Source organism: Macrobrachium rosenbergii, chromosome 27 (assembly GCF_040412425.1).
Source record: "Macrobrachium rosenbergii isolate ZJJX-2024 chromosome 27, ASM4041242v1, whole genome shotgun sequence".
In the NCBI taxonomy this organism is placed as follows: Eukaryota; Metazoa; Arthropoda; class Malacostraca; order Decapoda; family Palaemonidae; genus Macrobrachium; species Macrobrachium rosenbergii.
Genome location: NC_089767.1, coordinates 21,392,913 through 21,412,002, shown reverse-complemented (window position 1 = coordinate 21,412,002; position 19,090 = coordinate 21,392,913). Strand labels below are relative to the sequence as shown.

At 42.4% G+C, this 19,090-nt stretch overlaps 1 protein-coding gene across 1 annotated transcript in view; it reads right to left on the bottom strand.

Annotated features, from left to right (window-relative positions):
* The window catches only part of Coq3 (ubiquinone biosynthesis protein COQ3, mitochondrial), a 53,583-nt gene that overhangs the window by 21,155 nt on the left and 13,338 nt on the right, over positions 1–19,090 (bottom strand). The window contains exons 3-4 of the mRNA XM_067129076.1: positions 18,775–19,020; positions 5,195–5,321 (exon numbers count right to left, since the gene is read on the bottom strand). Of these exons, the coding sequence (XP_066985177.1) occupies positions 5,195–5,321; positions 18,775–19,020 (373 nt within the window). The remainder of the gene's footprint in view (positions 1–5,194; positions 5,322–18,774; positions 19,021–19,090) is intronic.

The following is a 19,090-nucleotide window of genomic DNA, read 5'->3' as shown; positions in this document are numbered from 1 at the left end:
GCCCAGCGTGAAGCTTGTTGGGTTGAAATGACTTAGAAGTGGGACGTGACCCTGACTTGCTTCTGTAACAAATGCTGCTACATCAGAATGATAGCAGAGTAGCTCATCATAACTAATGTCAGTTCAAACCTATTGAGATTAGAGATAAGCATTTTTGATCTACACATTTTATAAATAGCTTCGGAGTTCAACATGCGCAAAGGGGTTCGCTTTTTACTAATATTTATGATATAAAAGATGGCTTGATACACAGATACAGTAGCACTTTTTTCATCTTGGAAGATCTAGTGTAACTCTCATAAATTTCAGGCTCACCATCAACAATATTGTCACTGTGTAATATATCAATATATCAAAAAGAACTGAGAAAAAGTTTGCAATATCACTGGGAATTATCATGTCAGAATATGCTTTCTCCAGTTCACTGGCATCACAAAACCTGTCATTCAGCTCAAAATCTTCGTTAAGGATACAATTTCTCAACATGGTACCAAACTTTCTTATTGTTTCCCTATCTAACGACCTTTCACTTCTCTCTGGCTCTTTCTCAACTGCACCTGGCTTGAAAACAGTGGTAGGTCTTTTTGAACCAGTTGGGACAAAAAATGAGACATCCCCACCAAACATGTGGATTAGGTACATTTTCACATCCCAATTTGTGTGCTCAAAATGCATTTGATCATTCCAGCACTTGGAATATAAGCCAGGTCATATTATCTCCCCGAGTTCAAGCCTGGTTCTAAATCTTTCATGAAATTTTTAAAGATATCATACTTCTGCTGGCCAGTTGGTGATGACGATGATTCAGTTGCGGCTTTCTCTCCTTTCTTGATATAGCTACGAATACACTGGCTGTGACAGTAAAGATCTGCTCCAAATATGACATTCACATTTTGCAAGTCAGAAGTTCGGGTAAACACTTCATCCTGAAGTATCATGGCTGCCTTAAGGAATGATTCAGCTCCTCCTTTTTCAGAAATCCTCCATTCATCATATACATTGTTGTGTTTTGAATTCCCACAAATGACACATTTTGTAAAAAACTTCTTAATATTAGCGGGCGGAGCTGCGGGGTCCCGAGAACCTACCATAGAACATGTACTCCTTTGCTGAACAGCGGCTGAGCCATCCTCTGCAGAATGAGCAGCAATATCTGTGGAGACTTTGCTTAACTGCGTGAGTTTATCCGCACTTTCTTGAGGGTATACTGTTTATATCATTTGTTAGTAACATGGCATAAGAATTTGCCTTTGTCCACTTGCTTCAGTCTGTCAAAAATTACGTCCCTTCTCACTTCCGCTGCTTCATTGATACGTGTCCTGCCATTCTCTGTGCTAGTAGTTTCATATTTGTCTTCAGATTTTTGGCAGATTATGCATTTCTTTGGATCGCAAGAACAACTTGAGGATGGTGACTGTGATGCCCTTAATTTTTTCTTTGGTGTGCCATAGTCAGACATTCGTCACTGAAAAAAGAAAAAAAAATAGGTTTCTCAAAATTTTAAATGAATAATATATGAACAGAGAACATAGAATAAACTGGATTTATTCATCTTTTGCATCCTGATTGCCATCTCTTATGCCTCAGTATGTTGAGCTGGTATATATTCCTTTTATTGATTGCTACATGGGGTTAAAATATAAGTTTTCCAACTAATTAAAAAAACTTGTCTATGGTGTACTGAACCAAAATGTAAAAGATTAAATGTTCTATCTTTTCACCTATTTTTCACAAATATTTAAATATGAAAAGTCATAGATTCTAGTTTCTCATCAGAAAAGGTCATACTTTGAACAATTTTATTGTGCTTGTAGCCATTGAATAGATCATTCTTTAAGCTTCATTTTGAGAGGTGAATGAGCTCTGTAGACAATTTCATTCCTGAGTTATTGCAATTTATGTAAAAAAAAAAAAAAAAAGTTATTTTGATTTCATCAAACTCAACGAAAACCCTGAATAACACGATAACTGCTGGGTTTCTGGATGTCTACCCTTGCTAAAAAGGTGTCCCAGTGGAACCTCTAATTATATCAAGCATGTAATTTTCTAGCCCTTTCATGCATGCAAACACCCCTTGGCTCCAGGACTAGAAAGGGATGGGATATCCGCCCTTTCATGCTCCTTCTCTCACAGAGAGACATAGCCTGGCACTGACTGGGGCATGGAGGACTGCACTCTCACTTGTGAGTGGGTGGCTTTGTTGCAGACTTCTTGATGGCTCGAGATGCGAACCTAACTGCACCTTGAGGCCTGGACTGGGACCCCTGTTTGCCCCCACGAAAGGGCCGCGGCTGAAGAGGAGAAGATTTAGCAGAGAATGTAGGCCAATCTCTTTGGTGCTTCGCCGATTGGGTCAAAAGATCATGGGTAGACTTCTTATGTAAACTCGAAGTAATTTCACCCACTGTGGACTGCGGGAATAAATGATACTTATCAAGAGGGGGAAAAAAGCAAAGCCGATTTCTGAGAAGTTGTTACACCTTTAGACATGAAAGAAACCCACAGCTCTCATTCCTTGAGTATGCCCACAGCATAAAGAGCAGCTAATTCCTGAGAACACCTCTAACTGCCTTGTCAGCGCAGGAAAGAAAGTTAAGAAGGTCCGGAGAGTCATCTCTCAGGAGAGAGGGACCGTGAATTTTCTTGGCCACAGCTCCTATGCACCACTCAAGAAAGCTTAACACCTCAAGTGATTTAAAAAACTCTTCAATAAATGATCTATTTCTTGCGCTGAGAAGAAAACCTTGCCAGAAGAGAGAGCAGATCTATGTCCTGCATGATGAGCCCCAAGAATTCCCCCTGGTAGGAGGCAGCCACTCCCGGAGAAGGAGCTTCACCCGTCACGTAGGGTAAGTAGCGCATAAGTGCAAGACAGGAGGGCGGAATGCTGAAGCAGGTCTTTCCTTGTTCCCTCTTCTCACAAAGCCAGTTCTCCACTTCATGTATGGCTTTCTTTGATGAGGAAGAGAGAACTACCTTAGGGAGATTAACTGAGTCTGATGGCTGATTACTCATCATAAATGATGAAGCCGGTGAGGTAGGAGTCGCAGGAGTGAAAAAGTCTAGGAAATTCTGAAGTAGGAATCTGAACAGGGATGCATACGGAGTTGAGGGCAAGTCCTGATCAACATCTGTGTCGTCAGAATAGATTGGAGGCAATACAGGATCTGGGGCTGGTGTTGCTGGAGCTGAAGGCTTCTGAAGAAGTTGCAATAACTGTCAAATTGGCAGTGTAAAGCAGCCAGTGATGGGTCTAAGGCAGAAGAAGATGTAGATGGAATTGGTGCTGGTGTCACCGAAGAATTTACAGTTGTCTGCACAGATGAAATACATACTTTAGGATTCCTAGAGCGCTTGGGGGAAGTTGAAAAACTCTCCACCAATAAGGAGCGATTGGCTGCCTCAGGGTGCTTGGGGGCGCTTCAGGGAGCTTGGCTGCTACAGGGTGCTCGGCTGCTTCAGAATGCCTGGCTACTTCAAGGCGCTCGGCTGCTTCAGGGTGCTCAGCGTAAAAAGACGTTCAGTCAACTCAGGGCGCTTATATGAGGAACGGAGCCTCTCACGCGAAGCAGGATGCTTGGAACCCAAAGGAGAGCGCCTTCGAGATGAATAGGAGTGTCTACACACTCATTCCTAGTGTTGAGGAGAGGAGGAGCAGTGCTCGGGTCTGTCCCACTTACTGCAGAAGGTTGAGGGCTGATGGGAGGCTCCCTCAACCTCTTACTGGGGAGAGGCGGAGACTGATCTCTGAATGAGGACCGTCTCTGAAGTGAGTGAGACTCGTCGGGGAAGCACCATAGGCGCCTCTTGTTAGGCGAAGACTCCTCCAAGCTAGAAGAAAGCTGATGAACGTCGGAGACGCCTTTCCAGTGGCTGTCTCTTTCTTGTTGCAACCTGGGATGCAACAGGTTGGACTGGGGGGCGACTGTCTGTGGGCAGACCCCACTGACCTCCCTTGGGCTACCGGTAAGCCTCCTACCAGGTAGGGGGAAGTATGGCAGTGACCACTGCCTAGAAGAATCATTGGGACAAGGAGCCACCTCCTCCACTAACACTTCACTTTTATAACTTTTTTCAAACTTGTCCATGAGGGCATGCACTGATGCTCCTAACTGGACCACTGCACTTACCACCAAATTTAACCTTTGGTCAAATTTATTCTCTATGCTGGCAAAGCGATTGGGTTTGGAAGTGTGGGAGACTGGAGAAGGAGTAGGTTGTTTTAGGAGAATGAACTGAGGCAGGAGGGGAAGATCAACCAGAGGAGAGACAACAGGAATGTCAGTACAGTACTACTAGATTTAGGAGTAAGTCTGACTAGCCATTTTCCCACCGGCTTTAGCTGCCACCTTTCTCTTCTGGTTCCTTTCTAATTTAGCTGAATGAGAAGCTAAGGTCTTCCATTTTTGTTCCCCCCAATCCCTGCACTCTTCACAAGTTAAACTGATTGAACAAACCTGCCCTCTGCAATTGGTGCAAAGGGTATTAGAGTTGCAAGTCAATTTGGTCATCTGGGTATTGCAGCCTTTGCTGCAATACCAGAAACTAGAAGAGCTAGTGTTGGACACACCTAACTAGCTGTCAAGGCAAAAATCGTTATAAACATTGAAATGATGAAAAAACAGGGTCTAAATAACAATGTCAAAAGGTTACCATAACAAAATACTTCACCAAATGGGAAGAAAACCAATGTTCCAAAACCAAGCAGCTTTGTCAACACCGTGTATGGACTCTACAAGCGGTGGAAACAAATTAAGCTTTTGGCTGTGAAGTTCCTCTCTTAGCTGAAAGTGGGCGGGGTCTTGTCACCTACACTAACAAAATAATCAACTCTAAGCTAAGTAATTACTGGGTAAATTACTTATATAAAACCAAAATACAAACCAAAGTTGTCAGCAAGAAATCCACAGGGATAATTGCAGGATGTGTTAACACCAGTAAGGCTAAAGAAAAAGCAATGCTTCACTCACATGCTGCTAGTTATCTACCTTATTGCCAAGCTTCAATGACAAGACCAACTTTCACTAAAAGTACAGTGTAGTCAAACAAAAGACAAAAGTTTTTATCCTCTTAGGAACAAAAGTATTTTCAAAGTATTGTCAAGAAAGAACCGTATAGTAAGTCAGAGGAGCTGCAAATATTATGAATAGAAAATAAACAATACAGATAAACAACACCTGACAAACTATCTAACCTCACACAGAATGCCTCCACCGCAGCCCACATCTAGAATTTTCAATCCAGTTAGTGGTTTTGGTCCACCCAAGTATTCTGGCTTAACACTTTTAGAATGTATCAAACCATCACGAATAAGGGATACTCTGAAAAACACATAAATTCCGTTATCCAAGTACCTAACATAATGTGGCAACATGATCTAAAAATATAATAAAATAAATACATAAAATTACATTGTAAATAACACAATTTTATAGGTCAAATTTATTATATGTTAAATTTTTACTTTATTTAGCTACCTGGGTATATACATTTTCAAGATGGATAGAGTAATTACTATTATAATTATTACTATGGTATTACAACAAGAATCCCAATACTGGACTTTCATTTGGCTAGTCCAATAGACTCATACATAAGTAGGCTGGTTCAAGACTATCGGTAGTCAGGAATGAGATGCCAAAAAAAGTTAATAAAACTAAAAGATACTAAAAAATGAAGTTAAGAATCAAAAGAATAATGCAAAAATATCTTTAGTTGATTTACAGAGTACAATGTAAGGTAGCTGTTATCAGGCAGCTTAACCAAACCACCAAGGGATTTATAATTAAAAATAAAATTTTTAATTTTATCTAATGAGTTGTAGTTCCTTAAAAATTCAACAACTACACCAATAGAAAATTATACAAATTCTGACAACACTTCCTGAACTAAGTTATTTCCAAAATCTCAACAGTCACCATTGGTTGAAGTTTGAATATTTACACTTATTGTTAGTGCTGATATGCCTTTTTATATCTGGGCAAGTCCTTTCTTCTCCAAAGTCTCTCCATATATCCATAATCCAGGCATCACGTGAATGTTAAGATTAACTTCCCTCATGTAATCTGTAGCTTCAGACCAGACCATCTAACCTACTGTGGCCCTACAGCATCTTCGAAACATCCTCTTCATCCACCTTCACACCCCCAAATTTATGTGACAACCAGACACTGTCCTTGTGGATATGCGACTTAAGAAATCTTGGGCGCACCCAAGCCACATCTTCCTCAACATAGCATTTATCACCCATGGCTATAACTGATGTCAAACATCTACAGTACAATGTCACTGATTACATCAAAAGTTTCTTCACCACTCCTTGTCAATGTCAGTATCAATTATTTAAGCCATCTCCTTTGTTACTGGTCTCCCTTAATTATGAGATTATGCCTGTCTCCATAGGCAGATTAAGAGATGATGTTAAGAGACAAAAGCAACACCTTATTCTCACATCAATCCATGGAACTGGGAAGACAGGGAGCACCTATGAGGAGGGGAATCTGTCAGGAATTTTATTCCCTCAAGCATGCTACTACAGGGCCATAGAAACATAGCTAACCATGTATCCATTGTTAATGGGTTTTACCATCCATGCCTTGAACTTTCCGGGATTACGCACAGCTGCACATTGACAAATCTCTTGAATGATAAATAGGCATATGTTTGAGACTCCCTTCTGCATTGGAGAGAAATGCCAGAGTGATAGATTCTTTGCTGCCTTGGATCATGTGGTAGCATTTTCATTTTATAAACATTTTCTTCTAGGAAAGGCATATTTCATCCATGTTAAGAACAAGCTTGACATTGCTCTTATCATTACCTACTCACTGCTTCAGGATCTGGAACTCTTCAGTAAATGGGGCAGTGTCAGTAAATAGCATTGCCTTTGGTGGAAATAATGTGAAAAAAATTTCTCTTCAATGGGAGTGTTGATCTTGTTACCTATCTTGGTCTAACAAGACCTCATCATAAAGCTGTATACTGGGAAGTCCTCTGGTTTGATTATGAGAAACCACTGCCTTGCCTTTTAAACTCCAACTGAAGATATCTCAACCTTGAACTTCTGTGGCACTAACTTCTCTAGTGAATTTATGTGACCTTGAAGTTTTTGCCACAGCTCTCCAGCAGGGGTTGGAACTGTAGAAACTCCTTTAAAAGCAAGTGGAATCTTTGTACTCTCTCACTTGTTAGGCAAACTGTAAAGGTTGCCATGCCTTGGTCCACACCTAGATAAGTTGTATGTTTTGTGTAGACCAAGTCCAACTTCTCCCACTTCATGACTAGACCCAGCTGCTGTCATAGGCTGATGAGACAGCTGAAGTGTTGCACAAGTTCTTGGGATGCAGAAACTATGATCAGCCAGGGATATCTCATCAACCTGATATGCTCCACCTTCAGAATGCAGACTACAAATGGGGCCATCACTTGAGTGAAAACCTGTGGAGATGCTGACAGACACAAACTCATGAAGTGGAAGATCTTGTCCTGTCAAAATAACTGGAGGAACATCCTGTAAGTTGTTTGAATGGCAATGTGAGAGTATGCAACTATCATATCCAGAGATGCAAAAAAGTGGTCAATATAAAAGGAGCTACAGACCTGATGCAAATCTCCATTTGAAAAGGAGAAGCAAGACCTGGTATTTCTCCATCCTTTGCTAGAACTGTTGGGTCCTTGGAACTGATTGCCTATTCTGGCTACCAAATAAGATCTCTTGGCTGGGGGCCTAGGAGGCTTATGATGTCTATTCCTGAAAAAGAGAAAATGCTGAAACCTACAGAAGTCTCTTCTACTTTCTGCATTAGATTGCTGATGCTGTCTACAAGCAGTAAAGCTACCTAATGTTCTTATAGCAGCAGTACTTTGTAGTAGTACAAGGTGAGTGGTTTCAGCATATTTTCTTGCATGAGTTCATTCCTGCTCAAGAATCAACAAAATTACTTGGTGCTGCCAAGAAAGGAGAATATGTGCTCACCTCCTGAGTGAGACTGCACCTAGTCTTAACACATGGTTGAATCATGTGCCTTTAAAAACTTGGAACTGGAAAGCAAGGACTTGCTAGGAAAAACTTTCAGTAAGCAAGAGCTGGCAGCAGCAGGGTCTTACACACACGCACTAAAACTGCTAAAACTAATTGTACTGCTATAAAACAATGAATGAGCATCTAACCTGGAATGGTGGAAGTTAGTGTGAGCCACTTTAACATGGAAATTACCTGAAATAAGGGTTAAATGAGAAGACTTAAAAGTGAAAGATCCCTTGCATGAAAAACCATGGGCAGGTCACATTTCTTTGACCTGCTGATACATGCACGAGCAGGCTCAATCAATACAGAACTGTTGTAGCAAAATGCTCAAGAACTTCTTATAAAACAATAGACAATCTTATAGAAAACTGGGGGCTCTAATTAGCAACAGCTTCTCCCTTACACACTGTCAAATGTGTTAAGGTGAAGGTTTATGAAGTTTAGGTTAAGCCAAGCCCAAGGTGACTTTTGGCCATTCAATTCTTAAAATATTAAAAAGAGGAACTTAGAGTGGTCAGACAGCAAGATACAAATATCTAGAAAATAGAGATGTAGTACATGGATCTAAAAGTGGAACTGGGAGAAAATTCCACAATCAAACTAAAAAGTAATAGTTATGAGAGGTTGAACAGAAAGATTGAAGAAAGGAAGGTGGAATGGAGGTACAGTAAAGCCAAAGAAGTGGGTGCAGCTAGGGGCCAGATTGATAATGCAATCACCCTTTAGTAACACCTACAGTGTACCATGTGAAGTGCACTGATGGCTCTACCTTGCTATGGGGTGTCAGGTATGTTGGTGAGTAAGCAACTTGTGAAACAGTACCAGTGGTACAGTGATATCCAACTATTCAGCTGACTCCATAACTGAAACAGCACTCTCCTTGTTTGAGTTCTTGTTGCTAGTGCTATCCCTCCATACTCATACAAAAGACATCCAACCTCCTACATGGCAGACATTTGCTTAGGTACGATGAGAGTAGGGGGCTTCATTCACCCACATCTGTTAAATCTGGTTAAATTTTGTACAGACTATCTTCCAATTCATGTAAGATATAAAACAAATATTTTATCATCTTCTCCAATTTTGTCTTCCTTGAGGCAGATGCTGTCCCTGAAGAAGATCTAGGCACAGACCTCAATGAAGTAGAATTAGTGGAGGCCTTACAGTAAGTACCTAAATCCAAGGTACAAAAGTGCTTATTGTGCCTTCTGTTACATAACTGCTACTGATCAGTAGTCCAAAATTTATTCAATTGAGTAAAAACCCGTCCTTTACAAAAATTACATTTCAAATACTAAGCATGTAACTACTGCACTGTGTGCATGCAGTTTCAGTTCATCTTCTCTGAGTCAGTACAGAAGTATAAGCTAATGACCTAGGCTAAGGTAAAAGTTCTGGATGTAACAAAGCCATTTAAAAACTAGCCATTTTAATTTCGAGTGTATCTGAGAAATGAGTCGACTCACATTTAAGGCTATCATAACGTGATTGGTGGTATAAAACAAATCCAAATTTTATACTGTTGATTCTCCATGTAACTGCTTAAGGTGATTGCAATCACCAGCCGCAGGTGCACTTCACTCACTGCTGATAGACCTCTTTATGATACCAGTAAATAAAACCAAAAACATCTTTACTGTATCCCTAGTTCCAGGAAGCAATTTGCATCACTACAGCAAATTACTACACAGATTTTTGTTTATCAGATACCTTCAACTTGTCATCTGAATTTTTCCTTTTTGCTACCCTGGTACCTTTTGTTACTATGATACTTTAATAAAACCATTTACAGGTAATGCCAAAACACTAAATTAGTGTCCTACCAAGAAAACTAACTTTACAATGACCAACCAAAATAAAACAGTGTATTGCATACTGCTTGGAACATGGTAGATATACAACTGGGCCAGGTGAGGGAGGAGCGGGAGGGTTTGGTGCAAAAGACATTAGAAACAGGAGATGTAACAATGGGTACATCAGTGCTCACCGGAGTTCCTCGCTGGGTGAGCGGGTTCCGTACTCAGCTATCACTCTGTTGGTCGCGAGTTCAAATCCCCGACCGGCCAGTGAAGAACAAGAGGAATTTGTTTCTGGTGATAGAAATTCATTTCACGCTATAATGTGGTTCGGATTCCACAATAAGCTGTAGGTCCCGTTGCTAGGTAACCAATTGGTTCTTAGCCACGTAAAAATAAATCTAATCCTTCAGGCCAGCCCTAGGAGAGCTGTTAATCAGCTCAGTGGTCTGGTTAAACTAAGATATACTTAACTTTTTTTAGTGCTCACCAGTTTGGGAGCTGAGCTATTATCTAAACCTTTACTATCAGCTCTAGCTGCTGCCATCCTCTTTCTATCTCTTTTTGGGAGCTGAGCTATTATCTAAACCTTTACTATCAGCTCTAGCTGCTGCCATCCTCTTTCTATCTCTTTCTAGCTTAGAAAGATGAGAAGCTAAGTTCTTCCACGTCTTCTCATCCCAACGTACACACTCATTACACATTAGATTAATTGAAAAGACCTGACCTCTGCAAGAAGAACAAATGGTATGAGAGTCATATGAGGCTTTCATAAAGGCTACAATACTGAAAACTAGATGAGCTAGAGTCTGACATAATCAAAAACTAGACAAAAAGTTACATAGGTTGCATAAACACTATGAAAAACTTCCAGAACATTAAGGAAAAAACAGCCTAATAGTGACTCTCATAAGGAACTACTGAACTACTGAATAACCGATCGGTAAATCTCGCTAAGAGAAAAAGCCGGTCAACAAACAAGTCACAAAAAACTCTTAAACAATAATTAAAATCAGACAGAAGTAGTCAAAATTGGATAGAAAAAGTCAAAATCAGTAGTTAAACAACAAAAAACTAGTGCCGAAGGCAATCAATTCAGAATACTTCACCGAAACGAGAAGCTAACAAGACGAATTCCAAAAACCAAGCTATGTTCCTACAACTGTGTGAGCTCTAAGATGGCAAAAACAAATTGAAGCACTTTTCAAGGGTTTTTCCTCTCCTTCCCAGAAAGTGGGCAGGGCCTAGTCACCGACTCGGACGGAAGAAGCAGAGTATTGCCGTGAAATTCGAAAATTCAAGCTGCCGTCAAGTTAGAAACTACAGCAATGTAATTACTGGGTAAGTTACTTAAATAAAACATATATACATACATACACAGACACCAGCCAAACTTTGATCAGAAAAGCTTACCTAGACTTTCAAGTCTGGTAGCTAAAGTGTGGGGTGTTGGCAAGCAAAATTCCCCTGCCACAAACACACACACACAAATGGAAGGTGACAACTATTTGCTAATACTGTACAGGTATAAGCTTATTTAGCCTGTAACCAGCAATTTAACACTTGGTCTCTGTTTAATTTGGCAAAAGGATAACTTAACTTTTTGTGTGCAAACAAAAAAGTTCTCCCTTTACTTTATAGGAATAACAAACATAGGGACTACACTTGCTGCAAAATGCTTAAGGACCAGGTAGTGAATGTCTAAAATGTTATTTTCATAATAAAATAAATTTTTGAACATACTTACCTGGTAGTTATATATATAGCTTAAGTCCCTGACGTCACGGCAGAATTTCAAAAACTCGCGGCAATCGCCGATCGGTAGTCAGGTGAACCACCTGTGCGCCCTCTACCCAGGTACCCGGAACCATTCCAACTATTCCTCAGATCTTCCATGCCCCTAGTCTCTAGAGGGGAGGGTGGGAATATAATTATATATAACCACCAGGTAAGTATGTTCAAAAATTTATTTTATTATGAAAATAACATTTTTAAACATCTAACTTCCTGGTAGTTATATATATAGCTGATTGACACCTTTGGTGGAGGGTCAGAGACAGCTAACATCGTTGGAATTATAATTAAAGTTGCAAAACAACTCTAGGTTCCTACCTGTTAAGGAAGCTGACTTCAATATTTCTCATTATGTCTGCATTCCTTAAGAGATCCAGCGATCCACCCAGGGGGCTGAAAAATCTCTAGGGGCTGTCAACCGGTGTATAACCTCTATGTGACTAGACCTCCTCTCAATACCCTTGTTCCGGGCGCTACCAAGGAACTTTCATCCCAATGATTGTGGATGACTGAGCCCAATCTTCACAAACAACCATAAAATTTCAACCATTCCAAGGCAAGAACAAAAGGTATTGTTTTATGGAATTGGATTAAGGAAGCTGACTTTAATGAAATCGCCCTCATTATGTCTGCATTCCTTAAGAGATCCAGCGATCCACCCAGGGGGCTGAAAAATCTCTAGGGGCTGTCAACCGGTGTATAACCTCTATGTGACTAGACCTCCTCTCAATACCCTAGTTCCAGGCGCTTCCAAGGAACTTTCAAACCAATGAATGCGGAAGACTGCGTCCAGTCTTTCACAAACAACCATAAAAAAATTTTCCATCCCAAAGTAAGAAAAAAGGGTATTGGTTTATGGGATTGTAGGGGTATTACCCTCTCCCACTAGTAGATGCTATAAACGGACCCAGCGTATAGCAGTCTTCGTATAATGTTTGGACTCGTTTTAGACAGTGAGAGGTAAATACTGACTTGTTTCTCCAGAAGGTCGTGTCCAAGATACTCTACCGGGACCTGTTCTGTTTAAGTGCTACAGAGGTTGCAACTGCCCTGAACTCGTGCGTCTTTACTTTCAGAATCTTATGTCCAACTCGCTACCTTTCATATGAGCTTCTTTTATCAACTGCCTGATAAAATAAGACAGAGCATTCTTTGACACCTGTACAGAGAGCTTTTGACTGAGCACAAAAGCCCTTCTGAATTCCTTCTTACGTCCTTTGTCCTGTCTGGGTAGTGCCCTAGAGCCCTTACCTGGAATAGGACTTTTCTCTCTTCTCTCCTGTAATGTCCGTTAGATTCGGAATCTCAACGCGTTCTGTGTCAGGGTTGTGATGAGTATTCATTTTTGCAAGGAATCCTAGTTGCAGTGAGCAGATTGCCTTGTCTTGTCTAAAGTCCATATTCTCGCTGAGAGCATGTATCTCACTAACTCTTTTCGCTGTGGCCAAACTGAACAAGAAAAGAGTTTTCATGGTGAGGTCCTCCTAAAAATGTTCTCTGTAAGGGATCGAGCTTACTCCCCATGAGGAACCTCAGGACCACGTCTAGGTTCCATACTGGTGAGTTCTGTACTCTCTCCTTAGCAGTTTGAAGAATCTGAGTAGGTCCTGGAGATTCTTATTGTTTTATAGGTTCAAGTTTTTATGTCTAAAAACTGCTGCCATCATGCTCCTATAGCCCTTAATGGTAGAGGTAGGAAAAAATTAAGCTTCCTCTTACGGTGTAGAAGGAAGTCCACAATTTGAGTTACAGAGGTACTGGAAGAGGACACATGGTTGCTCTTGTACCATCCTCTAAATATCTCCCACTTGGATTTGTATACCCTCATGGTGGATGACCTCCTTACTCTTTCTATAGCACCAACCGCCTCTTTCAAAAAAAAAAACCTGTAGCTCTTGTAAGTTTTTTGATAGTCTGAAGGCAGTTACTTGTAGCGCTTGGGGGTTTTGGTGATATCTTTCCAAGTGAGGTTGTTTGAGTAGACCTACTCTCTGAGGTAGGCTCCTCGGGATGTCCACTATCCATTCCAGAACCTCTGTGAAACAATCTTTTATCGGCCAGTAAAGGGCCACAATGATCAATCTGGTACCCTCGTGTGAAAACAAATTTTTTGCAGTACCCTGTGTATTATCTTGAAAGAGGGAAATGCATACACGTCCAAGTTGGACCAGTCCACCAGGAACGCGTCTATGTATATAGCCCCGGGATCTGGTACGGGAGAGCAGTAAGTTTCCAGCCTCTTCGTTTGTGCTGTGGCGAAGAGATCTATGCAAGGACGTTCCCAAAGTCGCCACATGCTACTGCACACAGCCTGATGTAGAGTCCATTCTGTTGAGAGGACTTGATTTCCTGCTCAGAATGTTTGCCCTCACATTTTTTCTCCCCTTGTATAAAGCGGGTTACTAGTTTGACATTCTTCTCTTTTGCCCAGAGAAGAGGCTCTCTTGTTGTCTCGTATAGAGACCTGGAGTGAGTGCCCCTTTATTTGCTGATGTAGGCCAACGCTGCCGTGTTGTCGGTGTTGACCTGCACCTCTCTGTTCCCCACTGTGTTCGAACTCCCTGAGAGCTAGAAGGATTGCAGTTAGTTCCTTCTAATTGATGTTTAACTTCTCCTGCTCTCTGGTCCAGGAGCCCGAGACTTGTTATTTCCCTAGTGTTGCTCCCCATACTGAGTCCGACGCGTCGGATAACAACACTAGGTCTGGGTTCCTCTAATATAGAGAAGGGACCTCCTGGAGCTTGACGGGGTCGTTCCACCACTATAAATACAGCCTTATTGGTTCCGAAATGGGGATGCACTTGGTCTCCAGTTCTATTTCCTTGTCCCAGTTCTGATTTAGATGAAACTGCAACGGGCACAGAATTAACCTCCCAAAGGAGACAAACCGCTCCAGCGAGGAAAGGGTCCCCAGCAGACTCATCCATTCCTTAGCTGAGCATGTCTGTCTATAAAGTACTGAAATTTTCTTAAGGCTTGTCCCGTCCTTGTAATAGACGGAAAAGCCCGAAAATCCTGACTCTGAATCTTCATCTTAAGGTATAGAAAACTTTTGGAATGGGATCAGCTGAGATTTCTATCTGTTTATCAGTAGACCTAATTCCTTCTATACCTAAATCGTGGTCTGAAGATCCTCCAGGCAGAGTGTGCGGGAAGGAGCTCTGAGGAGCCAGTCGTCTAAGTACAAGGAGATTCTGATGTTTCTCGAGTGAAGAAAAAAACCTGCTACATTGGCAATCATCCTTGTGAAAATCTTTGTTAGACGTTTGACGCCAGTGCATCTTGCGTCCTGAGCTACCTCCACGTCTTGGCTTCCAATATCTTGAAGCCTGACGTCCTGAAGTCCAATGCCTTGACGCTTGACGTCTTGGGTTCATTGACGCTTGTCGTCATGGTGTTTCACTCCTAGATGCTTGACGCCACTGCATTCAGCGTCTAGAGTTTCATTCACTACGTTCTGCGTCTTAAACTTCTGGACGTCTAGAAGCTTTAGTTGGACGTCTATTATCCTTCTTCTCTTTGCCTGGTTGTCACGCTTGTACCAGGGAAGACAAAGTCTGCTGCATATTTTGTAGTAAAGCTATATGCGGGGCTTCCTGCTGTTGGGGACAGGTTGGGGAAGCCTCAACTACGGCAATTATTTCCTCCTCATCGTCAATAATGGATCGTGGAGAGGGTTCAGCAGACGAGTACCAATCCTAAGGAGGAAGAGGAGGATGTACGAAAGGCAGCACAGAGTCCGCCACGCTCTTGCAGCCTGGTATCCTGACTGAACAGAACTGTCTACGTTTGTTCTTAGTAGGAGAGCTACCCTTGGGGCTGGAAGGGAAGAGCTCCGGGCTGCTCCAGTGGCTACAACCTGGAGACTATGAAGTTTTGATCATGACGTCCCTTAATATTGGGTAACTTGCTCTTGAGAGGTCTCGACTCCAGAGCCAGACGTCATCCCCGTCTGCTTAGGCTGAAAAAAAGAGACCGAAACTGGAAAACCTTTCCCGTGGACGAACTTCAGAAAATTCTTGGAGTTCGGGTGCATGGGGATGTAAAAATACGCATCCTGGAGGTCCAGTGAGGCCATCCAGTCATGCTGTCCGACAGCTGCTAGAACCGATTTTGTCGTTTCCATAGCGACCTTTGTTTATTGCACAGAAAAGCTGAGTGCAATCACGTCTAGCACCGGTCTCTAACCCATGTAGAATCCTGGGGAATTCGGATCTTGAACTCTCTGTCTGGTCTCCTTTTGCAACATCATAGACACTTGTTGCTATAAAGCCTTTGCCTTTGTTCTGTTGTTGCATTTGGCAAAAAAGTCTAATTGTCTTGTTACTATAGGGGGCCTCCTCAGGCTGGACAGTCTGGCTCCTACCGCAGTCTGCAGGAGAAGAAAGGCAGGTCCTCTTTCTTCCCTGTGTAGAGCCTCTTCGTTGCCATTCATCTACCCGCCCTAGAAGAACCTCTATTGAGGGCCGACCCTAAAAAGAGCTGAGATACCTGAAACACAGGAGCCTCAGCCTTACTCTTTTTAGCGATGAAAGTCGTTGGTAGGACTTTTCTTGCTGTTTTAGATATTAAATCTTACGTGGTTTTCTGGGCCAAGGATGAAAAGGCCTCTTTACCAAATCTTGAGAGAAGAGGTGAGAGGAAAAAAGGGGTATAAATCAGTTCTGATTTTGATTGGACGTGACCCCATTAGCCAGGAAAGAGCAAAGATGGGCTCTTTCCTTCAGGATTCCCGCTGAGAAAGATGCAGTAGATTCGTTGGAACTATCTCAGAGTCCTTTATCCATACACGACATCAGATATATGAGTTCTTCGGTGTCAGTCGTGTTGAATAATTCCATCTTCCTTCCTGGGAAGGGGCAAGTATTTCAAGGCCGAACGATTCTCTAGTTTGATACTAAACGCTAGACCTTGAGCTAGTTTGGTTGGAGGGAAAACAAAGGCTGTCTTTCATTGTTTCTCCTTCGAAAGTATCCATTCTTCGTAAATGCTGCCCTCTTAGACGCCTTCACAAGAGTAAATTCTGAAGGCGGGGAACGAGGAGCAGTCAGGATAAATTTCTCTGGAAAAAATTTCCGAAAATAGCTTCATAAGTCTTTTCAAGTCTGATGAAAGCTGATGGCCTTTTATATTGTCTTCGTCGGAAATCTCTACAATAGGATTCACAGGAGAATGCAGGATATTATCATTCTCTTCTTCCGATTTTCCGAAGACGGAAGTAGCGACATCTTTCAAAATATCATCTTGACGCCCTGGCGCCCAGTCTCTTGACGCCTGGCGTGTTGGCGTCCATTTTCTTGAAGCTTAATGTCTTGGCGTCCAGCTTAATGACACCTGGCGTCCTGGTGTCTAACTACTCGACACTTGGCGTCCTGGCGTCCAGCTTCTCGTCTGGCGTCCTGGCGTCCAGCTTCTCGGCGCTCGGCGCCCTGGCGTCCAGCTTCGGACGCTCAACGTCCTGATGTCCAGCCTCATGACGCCGACATTCTGGAGTCCAGCTTCGACCACTTGGCGTCCTGGCGTCCAGCTTTGACGCCTGACATCCTGGCGTCCAGCTCGACGCCCGAAGTCCTGGCGCCCAGCTTCCCGACGCCCGACGCCTGGCATCCAGCCTCTCGATTTTGATGTCCTGGCATCCAGTTTTCGACGCCTGACGTCCTGGCGTCCAGCTTATCGACGCCCGACGTCCTGGCGTCCAGCTTCTCGACGCTCGACGCCCTGGCGTCCAGCTTCTCGACGCCTGACTTCCTCCTGGCGTCCAGCTCCTCGACGCCCGAAGTCCTGGCATCCAGGCGTCCAGACTTCTAACATTCGTTGTCCCGCCAAACCTAGAGGTTACTTGAGAACTGGCCGCCTGTGCGACATCGGTCAAAAGCTTCCTCCGGTTGACGTACAGCAACTGGTGGACGAAAAAACACTTTAACCTCGCCTTTCCTATGGCGAGGGTGAGCGCCCTGGGAAGCGTCAACAGGTGCAGCGAGGGGACGACCGCTCGGTAACTAAAGCCTCTCGCCTCCCCTTCGTCTTTCGACATTCCTTCTCACAGGGGTTGGTGAGCTTGGAAGAGGTCCAGGGCTAGGAGCGCAACAGGACCGAGCGGCCGCACCCTCCACTGCACTTGCACTAACAACATATTAACACTTGTATTTTTAGATCTCTTATTGTCGATCACATATTATCCCTGTCTTCTGAGAGAGGATTTTACCTGTTAGGCCAGGGTCTGAATGGCAGCCAACAAATCATTAAGTATTGGGTCTTTACCTGTTTCACTTGGGGTTCAGAGACTACCACTACGGAAGACGGATCAATAGGATAGTTAGCAAGGGGAAAAGAATTAACTATTCCTGGTTATATCAAGAAGAGTGAGACACAGTACTCTTGGCTCTTCTGAGCCGGTCTTCCATTCCGTTCTTCAGACATGCTGAGTGGGGATCCAAGGAGACTTTAGCAAGCAGCTTGCATCCCCACACACATTTTCACACTCGATGAAGTCAGATATGTTATAAGAAAATCCAAAAGCGAACAAGCGAAAGCCAAGCCAAAGTGTACTTCACCAAAATAAGTTGCAAAAAAAAAAACACGGGCTACGACTCGGCGAAATTCCATCGATGATACCGACACAGCGGCAGGGGAAGATCTGAGGAATAGTTGGAATGGTTCCAGGTACCTGGGTAGAGGGCGCACAGGTGGTTCACCTGACTACCGATCGGCGATTGCCGCGAGTTTTTTAAATTCTGCCATGATGTCAGGGACTTAAGCTATATATATATAACTACCAGGGAAGTTAGATGTTTAAAACATGACATTAAGCAATACAAATAAACACTAAAAACGACAGGCTCTAAATGAATAAATCCTAACAGATTATTAATCAGTGCATGACACTCCTTATGAATATGGGTTTCCTCTGCTGACAAGATGTTTCATCCATAGATAAGCAAATACTTTATAGCAAAATCAAATCATATATCATGGGGGAATAAATGTACAGTCCAATTTAACCACAACATACAAAAATTAATTATCTTGACAGGGGTAATGTTATTTATCTATTTTATTGGCTCCTTGTTCAAGAAGCACAGAATCTAAAATAAAAAAATAAATGCAAGATTTTCTACATGCACAGAGATCAGTATTTTAATCACATACAAAATTTACCTTAATCTATTCAGTGCATGAAGTGGCTTGGCATCACCTTTAGGGTCCCACCACATGCTTGCCATAGCCCTGAATTTACTAACTTCTTCTTCAATATAAGTTGACTCTCTTTCCTGTTCATGCCCATCAGAATCAGAACTTGAGTCATCTGAGCTACTGCTGCTTGATGAGGTACCATGATCTTCACTGTGTGGTAAAGTTCTGGAAGGCTGTTCAGTTCTCTGTGTATGCTTGTCTATTGTTATGCTGCAAAAATGACAAAACTGAGTAACTTCTGTTTCAAAAATTAAAACCTTTTACACTTGTATATTACTTA